Source organism: Sphaeramia orbicularis, chromosome 11 (assembly GCF_902148855.1).
Source record: "Sphaeramia orbicularis chromosome 11, fSphaOr1.1, whole genome shotgun sequence".
NCBI classification, from domain to species: domain Eukaryota; kingdom Metazoa; phylum Chordata; class Actinopteri; order Kurtiformes; family Apogonidae; genus Sphaeramia; species Sphaeramia orbicularis.
In genome coordinates, this window is record NC_043967.1 from 22,524,926 (window position 1) to 22,541,342 (window position 16,417).

Sequence of the window (16,417 nt, forward strand, 5' to 3'; positions counted from 1 at the left end):
AGTTGGAAACGTCTGCAGCTGTTAAATTGGCGGCTTGTGTGCTACTCACTATAGCCACCGAGGCACTTAAGAGGAGAGTGGTGGAGTCCAAACAAGATTAGAGGATGAAAACCATTTCTTATATGTTTGACGGCGTTTCTTTTTTTAATCTGAGTGTCTCCAACAAACTCTCCAAAAATAGCAAAGAGGGTGATTTATGCTGGTGTTGTAATGATTATATTTGAGAGTATGTGAGCCGAGAAATTATTATTTCATTCTAATTCTGGGTTATTCCACTTCACTAATCTCATTACATTGAAATAGACTGAATAATTTGCTTTTTGCTTTGACATTTGTAAGAATGTCTGTATCTTGGTGAGTAGCCGGCGCGTATTAGCTCCCTTCTTTTGCTACCAAACAATGGCAATGAGAGATCCACGGAGAGATGAATACAGAGAGGTTGAAAAGTTCAGTAGTGGATAAGGGGTGGTCATTGATGCTGTCTTCTCTCCCCCTGCCCCCTCCTCTTCCAGAGGAAAAGAGTACGGTACTCTGAGCTGGACTTCGAGGTAAGATCTCGGACCTCACCCCCTCCATCAGCCTGTCTCTGCTTTCATGTGCTTCTGCCAGGACTTGAGTAACATAGAGGAGCAAAAAAAAGCATCGCTAAACCCTTCCCTTCACACTCGTCTCCCTTGCATTTAAAGCAGTTCAGACCTACTTTACATAATAAGCTGTTTCTCCAACAAAGGTCTTAATGCTCTCCCTAATTAATCGATTTCTGAGTCCAGAACTTCCCCTCTGACTAATCCAAATGATGCTGTCATGTCATCATGGGTGTCCTGGTTGAAGAAACAGCGAAGTAGTATGCTTCTTGTGTCTGAATGAAAACTACAAATCAGTTTTGGGTCGACACGTACTGTTCATGTGGCTGTAGTTGATTGGCTGGATATATCTGTTGGAACGACATGGTCTGGCAGTGTGTGAGTATATCTGTGTTAGGCGTCTACTCCATAAAATGACCAGGGGGTTCTGTGAATCTCCAGTCTCTAGTGAATATTTCTACAGTAAAACCTGCATTAAAGTGAACCCTTTGCACTTTTCAATAAGACTGTTCATAAAGACTGGACATTCACCCTCCACCATGGAGACATATCATATTGAAGGTATGTGTGGTGACAATCTACTAACAGTGACTGTGGCTGATCATTTACTTACTGTATCTGGCTTTTTTTTTTTCTTCTTTTTTTTTCTGGAGATCCATTAGTGGACGCTGCATGAGTTTTAACTCTCCTAAAAGGCAATGGTTTTCTCATAAAATAACCACTGACTTTTGAGAAAGAGAATGGAAAAGAAGACTATGAATACAAAATGTACATTTCCGTAATACGATGGAAGGTTAATTCATTTTAAAGCATAATAGAATTTTTTTCTAGTATGATGGCATATTAGGGCAATTGTCGGTAAGGAACATTAGGCGGGGGGTTAATATTTTCAGGTATTTAAAAGAAAACCATATCTTTGCTTTTAATCTGAAAAAGAAAGATTCAAATATTCGCTTAGATTAAAAAGTCAGAAATTTGTGAGGAAACAGTTGTAGGTCCAGGTACATGAATGCACTATTGCCTACACTATATGGACAAAAGTATTGGGACACAATTAATTCAGGTGTTGCATTGATAACAGGGGGCAACAAAAAGCCAGTAACATACATTTTATATTGTAGTAAATATTATTGCAATAACTGTCTATTTTGTTCTGGGGGTTATTTTTCTTTACATTGTTGTCTAAAATGCTTTGAAAATGCTTCAGAATTTTCACTAAATGTCACTTTTTTCATTATTTATAATTTCCTGCAAATAATCATTATAAACGACAACTTTTTAGCTTGTTCAGCTCTCTCTCAAGAAGAAAAATCACCCTTTAAAGATATTGATTTGACATTAATATGACATTTATCTTGACGATCAACCACAACTAACACAAATATTTTCAAAATGATATTTCAAATCTGCAAGAATGGGAAATTCTATACAATTTAGGTATGATTGTCCCATTATTTTTGTCCGTATTCCATGTCTTTATGATAGATGTACAAACGTGTTCAGTTCAGGTCCAGATGGTTGTTATATCTTGGTGTTATTGGCAAGTTGATTCAACTTTGTAAGGTGAATTGAAGTTTATTGTCATGACTTAGACGTCAAATCGCTCTTTATATAATAACTTTATGATCTAATAGTTGTATCACCTACACGTGCCCTAATATGCTGCTGTAGCTTTTCAGATTGCAAAAATAAAGGATCAAGAATATAATACTGAATTATAATACCTCCAAATAGCACTGAATAATATTCTTTTTTTTGTGACGTGAGGATCATCATCTGCTTAAGGTCACAATTCTATTCAACTATAGAATTTTATGACTCAGACACGACTAAGCCAAAAAAAAAAAGAAAAAAGTCTGCACATATAATAATGAGACACATTCCAAGGCTGTAGTAGCTCAGTCTTAGCTGAACAAAGATGAAGCTGCCCACTCTGAAGTATTTGGAGCCAGTACTAAGCGTTGGCCTCGGCCAGTAAGTGTGCGGGTGTGAGTGCTGGCATCTTGCCCCCGTGTCACTTTCAACCTTGCAAGCTGCTTTGCTGATTAGTTACTGCCGAGCACCTCCAGCTCTCCCCATTAGCACCGGGAGACAACAGTAGACGCACTGACAAATGCAGTTCGCTGTCAGAGAATTAAAGATCTGGACTTAGCTGCCTTCTAGATGGACATTTTCAGAATGCAGGAAAGGCAGTTTTTGTCAAATATCCCTTTAGTTAAGTCTGGAGTTAAATTCCGGTCCGTCTGTTAGACATGTAATGAATTAGACAAAAATCCTGAGTTAACAGAACTAGCAGCTAGCAGCCACCAGTCTGAAACAGTGGCGTTTCTGCCAGTCATTTTCACCAAATTTCCACTTAACAGACTCTGCAGCACTCCCACTTGCCAAATTCTCAAAGACTCAGGAAGTGGATGATGTATGAGCATGAGCCAGCAATCGATCTGTCAGCGTCCCTCTCTAACCCCTTTCCATGGCTGGCTTCATTGCAGTTCCCCTCAACCTTTTCCCCATACCCCTGCTCCCCTGCCTGCCCCTTTTTTCTTTTTGCTTTTTTTTTTGTTTTTTTTTTTTTGCTTTTTAGTTTCTCTTCGGTTTCATTTTTTGCTGTCCCTTCCTTTCTTCCCTTCCAGAAAGTGATGCACACTCGCAAAAGACATTCTGAGCTGTACCATGAGCTCAACCACTCGTCCAAGTTCCACACCATAGACAGGTATAGCAGGGACCCAGCCATGTCCACATTCAAGGTAAGACCCTTGCCCAGACGCGGGATGGGAACCCATTGTACTTTTGCACCTCCTCTTCCTCCCGCACAACCCCCCCGAGCCCCCACAACCCCTTAGCAGCATTTAAAGAACTGACACCGGAACGCAAGCACCGAGTATGCACATTTAAATTGCAGCCGTATGCTTTGCAGAAAGTGGTCAGAACCCAATAAATAATATCAGCATCACAGTGACATTGCATTTATTCTTAAATGCAGCCTTGAGACGATCATAGTTATAAAGATTTGAAGCGAAACCCCCACTCATTGACAAACATGAGATAGTTTGTAAGGCCGCTGTATTCATTACAGCGCCAAATTGCTGTGTGAGAAATGTAGAAAACATAGTTAGCACTAACAAGGGAAATTGTAGAGTGTAAAAACTACACACTGTCATTTCCTCAATTGATGTTGTTATCACATCCACAGGGAATCAGACAATAACTACCTCACAAATATAACTTCAGAGACATATTGTTTTGACACTTTCAGGGGTGCTTTACATTACAGCTTAGTAATAATGTGTGAGTTGGGTAGTTTCATAACACAGTGGTAATTATTAATACCATACTTGTTATTAAAAGTGGGTAAATCAGGGAAATTCTAGACTAAATTAAACTTACAAGGTGATAATGGGCCAAAAACAAAGGGGAAACACATTTGAAGATAGCTGTCATTAACGCCTCTTGATGTTTGGTGAAATGAACCAGAAACAGGTAGTTTCCAGGCAACAAGTCACACCATTAAACATATCATTTGTACAGGGGGAGAACTGTTTATAGCACATGGGGCGGAAACTTCCAGCGTTATAGCGGATAGTAATTGTCCAGTTTGATGGATAAGATTTTCATTTTACAGTAGAAACCACTTGACCTCATTCTGTTTTGTTAGTGATTCTGAGGTGTGATTACATAGAACTGTTAGTAGCGGTGGTTTCAGTGAGTATTTCACTACTGTTATAGTCACACATGTAGGAAATGGCTGAAAACAACCCTGAAGTCTCAGATATGGAATTACAAGTAGAGCAGGTGTTTCCCAATCAGTCATTCATAGTGTAGCATATGATGCAAACACTGAATTAGCATGATTGTTGTCTTGGCAGCCTTCCTGTCCATAGAAACTGGGCAAAGATGGCTTTAAAATTATCCTCAACAAGACTCACTGTCAACTCTGCATTTTTTCTGAAAATCTCAAAACAACATTGTGACAGAACATCATCCACCCACTTAACAAGGGGTGACTTCGATCTTAAGTGTTTAACCCAAAATAAACACTTTAACTCATAAAGACCCAAACATCCACCGGCAACCAAAAGTATCTGCTGATGTAAACTGTTTAACCCTTTCATGCATAGTGGTCACTACAGTGGACAGCTGTTTAAAGGAGTTCTCTTATATACTTATGGATTTTGTTGTTTTAGTTCCATATCAGCCAACACAGTGGACGCTTATGTATCATCCCATACACTGTAATTCATACCATTACTGTAAATTTGCTGTTCTAGATTAATCTGATCTCCACTAACATGTTTGACTGTAAAAAAAAAAAAAAAAAAAAAAAAAAAAAAAAGCTAATTGTTATTAAACTGTAATTAACAGTTTTGTTTTGGTTTTTTCCATATTATCTATATGCAGGTATTGTTAAAATGTGAGAAAACATCAAATTAGCAGCATTAAAAATGTTTTTACCTCATAGTATATCAGTAAATACATGTTTCTTTGCTTCTAAAATTAAATGCATGATGTTCACCTGAGTGGACATTTTTGTAATTCCATGAAAAACAGGTTCATTTAAAAAATTCAGTCACATTGTTTTTTTTTTCATGCCTATAGAGGAATAAAAACACTCAAGAAAAACATCTTGACTGAGGTTCTCATAATTCGTGCATGAAAGGGTTAATACCTGTTGATCCATTAATCCTATCAATCCATGTAAATAATTGGTGTAAAATACAGTTATTCATCTTTTCATGTTCATCAGATATGACCCATTTGGACATTCAGAGGCTCCGGAGTGAACGTGTCAACACTTTTACAACATTGATTCACAAGTAAAACCCATGGACTTTGATAAATGACACTTGTTCTATGTTCAGTTAATGATATATTTTCCTGAAAAAGTCCCATTTTCTTGAGTTTTCTCTGATTTTGATATTATAACTTCAACTTTAATCTGAGTTTATATGAACATTCACATAATCAGTAAATTAAATATAGGAAAATACCTGATTTTTACTGAAACAATGAAAAACACAAAGGATTATATTACAATAAATGATGATAAATCACTTCAGAAAGGTTAAATTTAGAGGAAAAATTCATATGGGAACTGCCACAAAAGTAACTCTGGGTCTTTATGGGTTAAATGGATTACTTAATGGAGAGGAATGAATCTCCCTCTGGATTTTGGATCAGTATATGCATTTCCCACTATTTTAGAAGTGTTATCATGTTGAAAGCCTATAATACAACTTTTACTCCTATATGTCATCACCATATTACAATTTTTAATCTTAATTTATTGTCAGCAGATTACAAAATTTGTAAAAAAAAAAAAAAAACTGTGTTTTCCCATTATTACCTATCATTTTTGGCTCCTTTTTGCTTTGTTAAGTCAATTTCAATCTAATGTTACCCAGATTTATACCCACTGTTGATACCCAGTTAATACCTTGCTATTACTTTGTTGATTACTAATTACAATAGCACTACTTAATTAATACTTCTCTATTATTAAACTGTTACCCTACTTTTACCACATTATTACCAACCTCTGAAATAAATTTCAACCTCATTTTCTTACATCCCATTTTATGCCTCCTGTAATTGACCTCAACTCAATTCAGTCCCACTTCTGGTTGGTTAATCACATGGCATTATCTGTTAGCTGGAGGCTAATCAATCAAGGTTAATGAAATTCCCAATTCTGCAATTTAAAGCCTGTGAGTATTGCAACCAAATCGCTTCACCATAATGCACTGCTAATAACCCACATGTGTTGCCACTATACACCAGTGTTTCATCTGTGCCTTTACCACACAGGTTTATGTGTCTGTTTTGTTGGATTCATTGTTCATGTACTATATGTGTTTTTACTTGCTGTCTTTTTTTTTCTGTTTTTTTTTTTTTTTTTTTGTGTGTGTGTGTGTGTGTGGGTGTGTCCATGAGGTGCTTGTGTGGGCACCTGTGTGCATTAGACACAGAGGCATCTTTATTAATGCACCATTAGCAGTAGATGAAAGAGTCCCTGCGTCTTCTGCACTGACCTTCAGAGCGCCACTTTCATTAAGATTTAAACACACACACACACACACTCACATTCCCCTCATCTGTGGTGCGTTAGTGCGTAAAGCCATGATGAGTTAGTCAGCCTTGATAGGTGTACTTTCCCCTGGCATCGGCGGCATGCTGGTTCACATCTAATTTACACCGCCGGTGGAGGAAGAGAGGCCAGCCTGACATCTTTCATATTCTCCATGCCATGCAGCCACACACATACTGTATATCCACACACTCACACAAACACACTGCCATTTCCCGATGCCAGACCGGCGGCCGTTTCCTTCACTCCTCATTTGCTCAACGTCTTGATCAAGATTTTCAGAAGCATTGGCCGACTCCCCATTCATTAATGCCAAGCAAATATTTTATGGAACAGAAGAAAAATGGCAGGGTGCTTTCAAAGGCATGAGCCATATATTAGATGTCTGAGGTTCTTAACAGTTGCTCTGCAGCATGCTAATGTGGCTCAGAGGGAGCTCAGGTGTGCTTCGAGATTATGGCCAAATGTGGAGGAAATGAAGAGCCAGCCACAAATAATAGATAGGCTGTATTTAAACTAATTAAGACAAATTGGAATGTGTACATCCCCTGGGTTTGTGACGTCACATAATAAAAGGGCAGCGTAGATATGGCTTACTCATCTAAATCCATTATGTTAAAAGTAAGTAGGCAGTTCACTTAACTGTGAATAATTACAGGGATAATGCTATCAGTGTCAGGCCTTTGACAGGACCCAGCTTCAAGAGCCCAGAGTTCAACTCCTCTGTTGTCAACATCTCACTTTGAGAGTCACCCCCAGACAGACATGCTGACTATACAGTAATTATGGAGATGAGAAGGGTGTGTGTGGCTGTGTGGGTGGGTGTGCACATCCATACACTTGCATTTTTGCAACTGCATGAAATGCCTCTGTGAGCATTTGCCGACATGAGTGTACATTATGTGTCTCTGTTCCATTTGTGTTCCTATTTATGTGTTTATCTGTTTTAAGTTTGACATGTCTGACTACGTTTACATGCCAGTGTTCTAATTTTTGCTCATATTCTGGACAAGATAATATTCTTACTGCACAATTCAGATGGATAATGAAAGTAAATTTTGGCAACGTGCAGCCTTAAGTTTTCTTCCTGTGAACTTATTGGACCATGCAAACAACCTTACTGTTTTTATTCTCTCAAACGTCCTCTGAAAAGGTCAACATGCCGATATCTGTGCAAATCTATTGATATCTAAGTCTTTCTTATTGTTTAAAGGTGGGTGTATTTGTCCTCACGACCATAAATGTGGGCTTTTGGCCATGCATCTCTAACCTAGCCTTGCTAACTTTAAGTTGCTTCTTGGCTTGTGTACAAAGCACAGAGCTGTAAACAGGCACAAGTGGCAAAAAATCAGTTACACATTCTGAACAGAAAAGGCCAAAGCTCACTCCTAAAACCTTAATCATATCAATACATCTCATCTTTTAACTGAAAAATTCTACATTTGGAAATGGAATGGAGCTAAATTAAACAGAATCTCCAAATATGTGGTTTGACATTCTGCATATTGGAGTTTTAATATGCATGTAAACATAGTGACTGTTTTGCATTGCCTTTGTCAAAGTACATCAGCTGTATTCAGGAGACTCGAACAACGTGAATAATGACATAATTGTTTCATAATAACTTTAATAACATTTTATAAGCCTCATGACAGACTCCGCTATTTATTTTATCATGCAGTCCATGAGTGCTGTGATTTAACAGCAACCATAACTGCACTTCACCAGCTGACAACCTAACCACGGTGAACGCTGACACTTACCCTTAACTTCATGCAGAGATACTATTGAGTCTGTTATATTTTAATCAGGATAGGATGATGAGCACTTTCAGTCCTTTGGTAAAAATGAATGAATGATAAAACCCTGTTCCGCCTTAAATGTCCCACGATGACTCAGCTACCTCAAGCAACAGCAACACCTCCAAACTCATTAACCCCATGACTTTTGCAGGGATCTCTCACCTTAAAGTGCCTAAACACCCCTTCAACGCAGACCTTAAACCCCCTCTAACTCCCTCTAACCGCCGCGGTACGGTGTTCACCCCCTGCAGGTTCCCCCTCTCCCGCCCCCGAGGCACAACACAGAGCCGTCGCTAGTGCGCAGAACGTCTCTCGTTTACAAAGAAAGTCAACGTAAGACACTATAAAACCCACATAAACCCCCGTTAAGTAGAGCCACTCTAATTCACTCATAAATGGACCTGCAAGTTGATGTGCTACGTAACTCTTATAGTTTGACACTGCATGTAATGTATTAGATCTGGTCATTCTTTGCAGGAAACGTTTGCCTTTTAACCCTTTTAGGGCGCTCATAGAAATACTCTGAAATTCAAAATTTCAACTTTAATGTGTTATTGGAGGACATAACAAGACATATTTTTTTAACTTTTGTGAACATTTTCAAAATACTTTATTGTTGTGTAGAAAATCAAGGTCAATGAAGTTATCATATTTGGTTCCGTACCCTAACATGGCTAAAAAAAAATAAAAATAAAAAAAGTATAAAAAAATACAAGAAAAACACATGTAAGTTGAAAGGAACATATGTACACATTATCACTTTGAACATCATTACTTACATTAGTACCATTACTTCATGGTACCTACGCTGGAAAAAATCTAAATCTCACCAAGTGCATTTTTCTCATTTCTAGTCAAAATATCTCATCACGCTTAAAATAAGACATAATCACCGAAAGAGTAACTTTTCAGTGAGATATAAGAACTTATTTTTAGACAATAGATCTTGAAAATCTTATTTCAAGAAATCTTACTAAGATAATTTTCACTTGTTCCATTGGCAGATTTTTTTGTTTGAATTAAGCAAAAAAACATCTTGAATTAAGCTAAATAAATAAATAAATAAATAAATAATAATAATAATAATAATAATAATAATCTTGAGTTAAACAAACAAAAAAAAATATTGAGTTAAGCAAAAAAAACAAATCTTGAATTAAGCAGAAAAAAAATCTGCCAATGGAACAAGTGAAAATTATCTAGGTTAGATTTCTTGAAATATGATTTTCAAGATCTATTGTCTAAAAATAAGTTCTTATATCTCACAGAAAAGTTCCTCTTTAGGTGATTATGTCTGATGAGATACTTTGACTAGAAATGAGAAAAATACACTTGGTAAGATTTTGTTTTTTTCCAGTGTAACAAAGCAGGTCCACTCACTGTTCATGCAGAGGTGGACCTTACAGACCCTGTAGACCACATTGGACCTGAGATTGTTGATTCACTGTCCTCACTGGAACTGTTGCTGTCACTGTCTTATAATATTTGTGGAAATTACCAAAAACAGTCAGTTGCTTGATACTAAAGGGTTAAAATCCATCAGATCACTGGTGTCCATCTAAGGGTTAGAATTACATTGGAACAATCTTTGAACTGATGTAGTTCAGACTGTTTTAGCCTCATGTTAACTACATAAGCCATTCCTATTCAAATTAAGTCTATTTTGGTTTTGGAGGTCTTCTGCCATAATCTAAACCCTGACCCTCAGTGGAGGTTCCATGAAAAGAATGGATGAAAATGACTCCAGCACTTTAAATGTGCATTTCCATATAGTTACACATGCAGTATCAAACTATAGGTTTACGACATGTAGCTGTTGATCTGTAAGTGGTCCGTCTCATAGTGAAGTGACTGTATTTGATGAGCCTACATAAACAGTAGATGATCCCCCTAGTGGTGTGGTGGTGTAGGAGTTCACTGCATTACACCTCCCTGTGCTTCTACATTCATGTGCTGGACGCCAACTCCCCTTCCCTCCATCAACCTCATACAAATTCACATCAGAATATACGATCTGGAACCAGTATAACCACAGAGATGGATTTGTAAGTGGTTTGATGCAGAGCTGGATTTATCTGCCATGATAAACACAAATATGTAAGGATTTTTTTGTTGCTGTTTTGAGTTGTGTTTTTATATCTACAGCACCACTATGTCCGTTTTTAGTGCCTGGAGTTAAACCTTATGACCTAAACACCATACCCTATGGTTAATCAGTTCATAAAGACAACAACCCATCCAAACCGATTTATAATCACCTCATAAACCACAATATTCTGTCCATAAACTAGCTCACTGGCACTAAAAAGGACCAAACATGATGCATTTTGTGAGGATGAGAAAATCAGAAAAATCCCAAAAAGGGTCAGAAAAAGATCCTTTAAACGTCTCAGGAAAGGTAAGAATGTGTTGGCTGTGTTGAGGAGACGAATGGATATCAGAAATTTCCCACATACAGACACAGGCACACCCTTTTGCCTTTCTTTCACATTTCATCCAATTTTCTGTGTAAGTGCACTGGGCTTGAAGTGGGATAGGGTGTTACATGGACCTTCACAGATAGAATCCAAATACTTTTAGCTCTTGAAATCTGCTCTTTTTTCCTCCCTTCTTTGTGAAACTCACTCAAACTGGAGTTAACCCTTAATTACCTGCTCTGTTTGCCACCTGCTGGTAGCTCAGGACCTAACTTACTGATGACTGATGACTCAGCGTTACGCTTAACAGGCGAAATGAAGGAGAAAGACATGACCGACAAAAAAAGGAAGCAGACACTATATCACAAGATTCCCCATTAACCTCAATGCTGAAAATCACCTTGTCTGTCTTTTCTATTACGCTGCTGCTGAGACAAGCAGAGCTATTCCTGTAGGCTGCAAATAAATGTACGTGTTGTCTCATATTCAGTTGTTATTGTTCCAAAAACATATGCATGACCTTTAAAATGTACTTTGGAAAATGACTAACTGGTAAACTATCGCTAACAAAGGTCAGGCGCTGGTGGTGACAGAAACATACATTACTCACGCTCCTTTTAAATATTTTGGAGTATTTCTTTGCAGTAAGATTCTCAAACCTGGGCTCAGTTTCATGGGGTGTTTTAGACGGGTCTGTGATGTTAGGCTAGTCACAGTTCTGCTCGTAGGCTTTGTTTAGACTGCAGGGAAATCCAATTTGTTTCTCAGATTGATTGTTTGAGACAGTCTGTTGACACAGTTACTTGCAGATCAGATTGGACCGGCCTATCTGCATGGGTTGCTGTGGTAACAACATCCATTCAAGTTCTACTTGGCTTAATCTAGCTATGCTGGTGACATGGCTTCACAGGTTTACGTTCCTTTCATGCTTTGCTGGTACAGAGTTGCCTGTGCACAGCCTGGACAAAAGAAAACCCACACTCTATGATCTCATTGGACCGCTGTTAGCTTTTATTAGAGCACACATTCACCATGGTATCATTTTGATACGCTAATGCAATGTCACAACCTTTATTTAATTTACATAACATTGATGAGCCTAAGTCTGACCCCCTACAGACTTATACTGCAGGCACTGAGCATGATGGGTAATCACTTCATCTTCCTCTCTTCTCACCCTGATGAGCCCATCACTATGGAACAGGTTCAGTCTGGACTCAAAAAAGGGGTGTCTAAAAACAAGATAAGAACACTAAATCTGAGAGAAAAGGTACTCAAAACAAGTGAAATATCTGTCCATGCAGCAAGATAATTTCACTTTACAAGATTTCTTGAATTAAGATTGTTAAATCTAGAAATAAGCATTTCCACAGTTGTATGAACACTTAAAATAAGAAATTAAGATAAGTTATCTAACACTTCTAAATCTTTTTTTTTTTTTATCTTGGTAAGAACTAAATAATTTGCAGTGTATAAAACTGATGGTTGAAACTTATTCCGTCATAGTAATAATCCAATGAAAGGCTCTTAAACTATCTGTTAAGATGTTTATTTCTGACCAGGCTGTGCATATTGGCATTGTTGCTCTGATACGAGTAGTGTAAGTCATGTGGGTGTGTGTACGAAGGAACAAATTAGTCAGAACAGGTACAGGTACAGGGTCTTTCTCATAACTTTTAAAGTGAGCTCCAACACACAGTACAGTCCCACTCAACTCTCCATCTTCCAGAACAGCGCCCCCCCTAGGCAGAATCCCTGATAACAAAATATCAATTTAACATTATTGTAAACTTATATATGTAAACAGTCATATAGTAATTATGTAAGAAAATACTAAAACCATGCCTGTATAACAGCATCATAAACATGTCTTTACTATTACTTTGCTTATGTTTACCCCAGAATATTTGCTTATTATTAGCATTTTCCATTTTCACTCTTACAGTAGTATGGATTTTTATGGCACCGGCGCCACTGAGGTGTTTTGGGAATAGCCAGAGCATCCTGACAGAACTGCATTTCAAACCATCTCTTAATAGGATTAGGATCCAGTTAGCCTAACTCATATTCCGTTTGTGTTTGTTGTCTTTTGCCATCAAGACTGTCTAACATTAATGAGGATACAGTCTGAATATGCCACACATTTAGCCACAAGTCTGACGAAGTGAAACAGGTTAGACAGTATTACAAAAACAGTGGCACCAACTGACAAAAAAGGGGAGAAATCTAGATCATTATTTTTGGTTTGTTTGTGGGTGAAGTAATATCGGGAAATAAAAAGAAAATATAAAGCCAGAGGGAGACTATTTATTATTATGTCAATGACAATCTTCAATATGACTGAAGAGTTTTTAATGCCAAGTCCTGCAGCATTGTGTGGGATTGTGTTTTTCCAGATTACTTTTTTTTAATATTAGTGTGATTTTTCCCTTTAAAATATCTCATGATTGAGAAAATTCCTTCTGAGTTTTAAATGGTGGCAAATCAGCTGCATTTTAAGTGTGTCAAATTTAGAGACTTAACACATTTGTGAATATTTGTGACATCTCAATTTCATTTTAGATGAGATTGAACAATGAATTGTCACATAGTATATCAGTGGTTCCCAACCTTTTTTGGCTCATGACCACATTTTAACATCAAAAATTTCTGGCGACCCCAAACATTCGAAATGGAGATTTTTTTTTTTTTTTTTGCTAAAATTAATTTGTTTTTGGTCATGTGATAGTTTGCTATTCTATGTTGAAAATAAACATTAATTTTAGATGACATTTAGTCTATATAATGTATATTATTATGGACGGAGGCAGAAAAGCCAGGTGTAGATTACTGCACAAAGTGAGAATTTTATTTTCCTTGGTCAGGATATGTACAGTCAGTCCAGCTTGGATTTACAAGGCTGACAATTAATACTGAACAAACAATAACTCAAACTATGAATTATGAAAGAGCTGCAGCATCTGAAACCAACCACAATGAACATTTGAAAGATAAACAGTACCACAGTGCTTCAGTTTCAGCTTCAGTGTTTGTCATGTCTTGTATGTATTGGGATTGTCTCTCAACTCACCATATATATTTTTTTATTAGTAAGTTTTTTTTTGTTTGTTTGTTTGTTTTTTTTAATCAATTACTAGAAATTTCAGGCGACCCCATTTGAAGTCCAGGCAAACCCACGCGGGGTCCCGACCCAAAGGTTGAAAAGTACTGTAGTATATGGATGAGCTGTTGAAGACTGACTATTTTACTCATTAATTATTAGACAAAATTGTCCATATTTTTATTATTCAAAGTCGAAACCCCATTTCAATTCTGTTTTAAATTGCAAATTAAATATTGAACACAATCTGCTATAATGTTGGAATTACTCTTTAGGCTCATTCCCTTTGGACATTTCAAGTATCACCAAAAGGTCTTCATTTATCCAGAATTCAAAGAAAATTTGTCGTACTTAAGAAAGTCAAGAAATAAATGGCTCCAGGCAACAAATGGGTATTAGTTAGATCTAAACCGTAGTCAAGCTCTCGCTTTGTAAAACCAGCCCCTGGCTACAAGACCTACTGCGTGCTAATGTTAGCTTGTGAGCTATCATTTTGTTTTGATGTCATCCAAGTAGCAGCTATTGACCTTGAGGCAAATGCCGTTGGCAGGAGAACACAGATGTTGGAAACAGAAAGACAGTAGTATCTGTTGCAGCGCACCACGTTGAAATGGAGTCTCACATTAATGCTAATGTCGATAACAAATTCAAATCCTACTGCCTTAAGTACAGTGCACACTCTGGATGGGGTCATGTGGGTAGCAAACAGATTTTCACTCGATGTTTCATAATGGACAGACGATACAAATGTTTCAGTAGGGTTACTCAGAGATAGGATGCGGTGCATGTGAAGCACAGTATGTATTAGCATTAAGGCCTGCACTAATGTTTAGATGTAGAGCAGCTTCTTGGCCTCCGTCACCACAGCGCAAGCCCATTGTTTCCTTTCCTCTCCACAGGGTTCAGAAGGTCACAACACAAATTTGCATGCAGTGCCCAATGATGCAGTGTTGTGCCGCTCTGTGTGTGGGATGGTTGTGTGTCGGAGAAAGAGGGAGAGAGAGAAAGATAGAGGGAGAGTTTGCACCGCATAATAGCCTGGCTGATGCATTTTTTAGCTCTCAAATGGGATATATTTCCATCCCGTCGTCTGCTGTGTTCTTGATTAAATGAAGCGTACTTGGCTTCCCTCTCCACATAGAGACACAGTGAGGAGTTTTGCAGAATGCAGTGGGATGGAGAAAAAGACAAAGAAAACAAGTCGACTTTAGTGATTTCACTCATGCTAGATCAGAGCAGGGACGGCAAGCAAAACGTTTGATCATAAAAGATGCATTTGCAAGTCAGTTTAAATGGCTGTAGGCACGTGTGACAATTCTGTGATAAAAGTAAGCTACCTTTGGACATATCCTCCTGAGACCCAGTAAGTAAACATTTTTGCCATTTTACATTAAATAATTGCCTTATTGGAAGTAGCATGGTGCAACAGTTTTTTCAGATACTTTTTTTTTTTTTTTTTTCCTTTTCAGTGGATTTTTTTTTTTTCAAAGGAAAGCTGTGAAACTCTTGTCCACTACAGAGGACAAAAATGCATTGCTGGGTCTCAGGAGGCTATATATATATATATATAGTGGCAGCCGATCCTTCCATTAGCTTGCCCCATAAAAGAGGTGAGACCTTGGGTGCTCTTTTAATAACACTACAGTTAACAGTGAGTGTTATTGATATCCTGGCAATGTTTTAGGCCATTGAAGGGAAATTTAGCTAAGGTAATTTATATGCTTTGGGGAGCTTTCATGTTAAATGAAGACATATAATTTGAAATGACAATGACCCAATTTTTGTTGATTCAGAGGGGGCAATTTGTCGGCACTTGCGAACCCTGTAGGTTTTGATATTCAATTTGCTAGCATTAAGCTAAGGGGCTTCAATTTCACATTCCAGCAATAATGCAAGTCCTACCCTCTTCTTTCTCTTCATATCTCATTCTCTCTTCCATTTGTCCTCACGCCTTGACATTCTCTCTCTTGCCATCTCACTTATTTTCCCATCCCCCTCCCTCGCTCTGCCCCCTCTGATGGCACGTTTGCAGTGTTAATTGAATAATTAATTTCTGCTGAGTATAAACTCATCAACTATTTTCATCCTTCCACATAAATTGCCCTGCCCTAGCTTTAACGTGCACTGTCTCAAACCGTGGCGTCTAATGAGTGGACGGCTAGCTCAGGCGGAACAAGCCGAACACTGGCTTTGTGCACCACAAGCTACTATACTAATTTAGCTCATTTAGTGTCCTTGGGCCAATTAAAAAAGAGGTGAAAAGGGCTGATGCACTGGCTGGAACCGATTTCGCCGTTTCAGAACGGGCCTTGGAATGCAGAGGCCCTCTCAACGTTGAACCGAGCGTGCATCTCTGATTGCTCATTTGTTTGCAATGTGTTGCACTAATGGAATTTATTTGCCCTACATTCTCCAGATTTGGCTCTTTGATG

General features: G+C 37.9%; 1 protein-coding gene across 4 annotated transcripts in view; it reads left to right on the forward strand.

Moving 5' to 3' along the window:
• Positions 1–16,417, forward strand: part of adgrb2 (adhesion G protein-coupled receptor B2) — a 448,357-nt gene that overhangs the window by 416,302 nt on the left and 15,638 nt on the right. For all 4 annotated transcript variants that reach the window (XM_030146710.1, XM_030146711.1, XM_030146712.1 and 1 more), the window contains 2 exons: positions 513–548; positions 3,215–3,328. In XM_030146710.1, the coding sequence (XP_030002570.1) occupies positions 513–548; positions 3,215–3,328 (150 nt within the window). The remainder of the gene's footprint in view (positions 1–512; positions 549–3,214; positions 3,329–16,417) is intronic.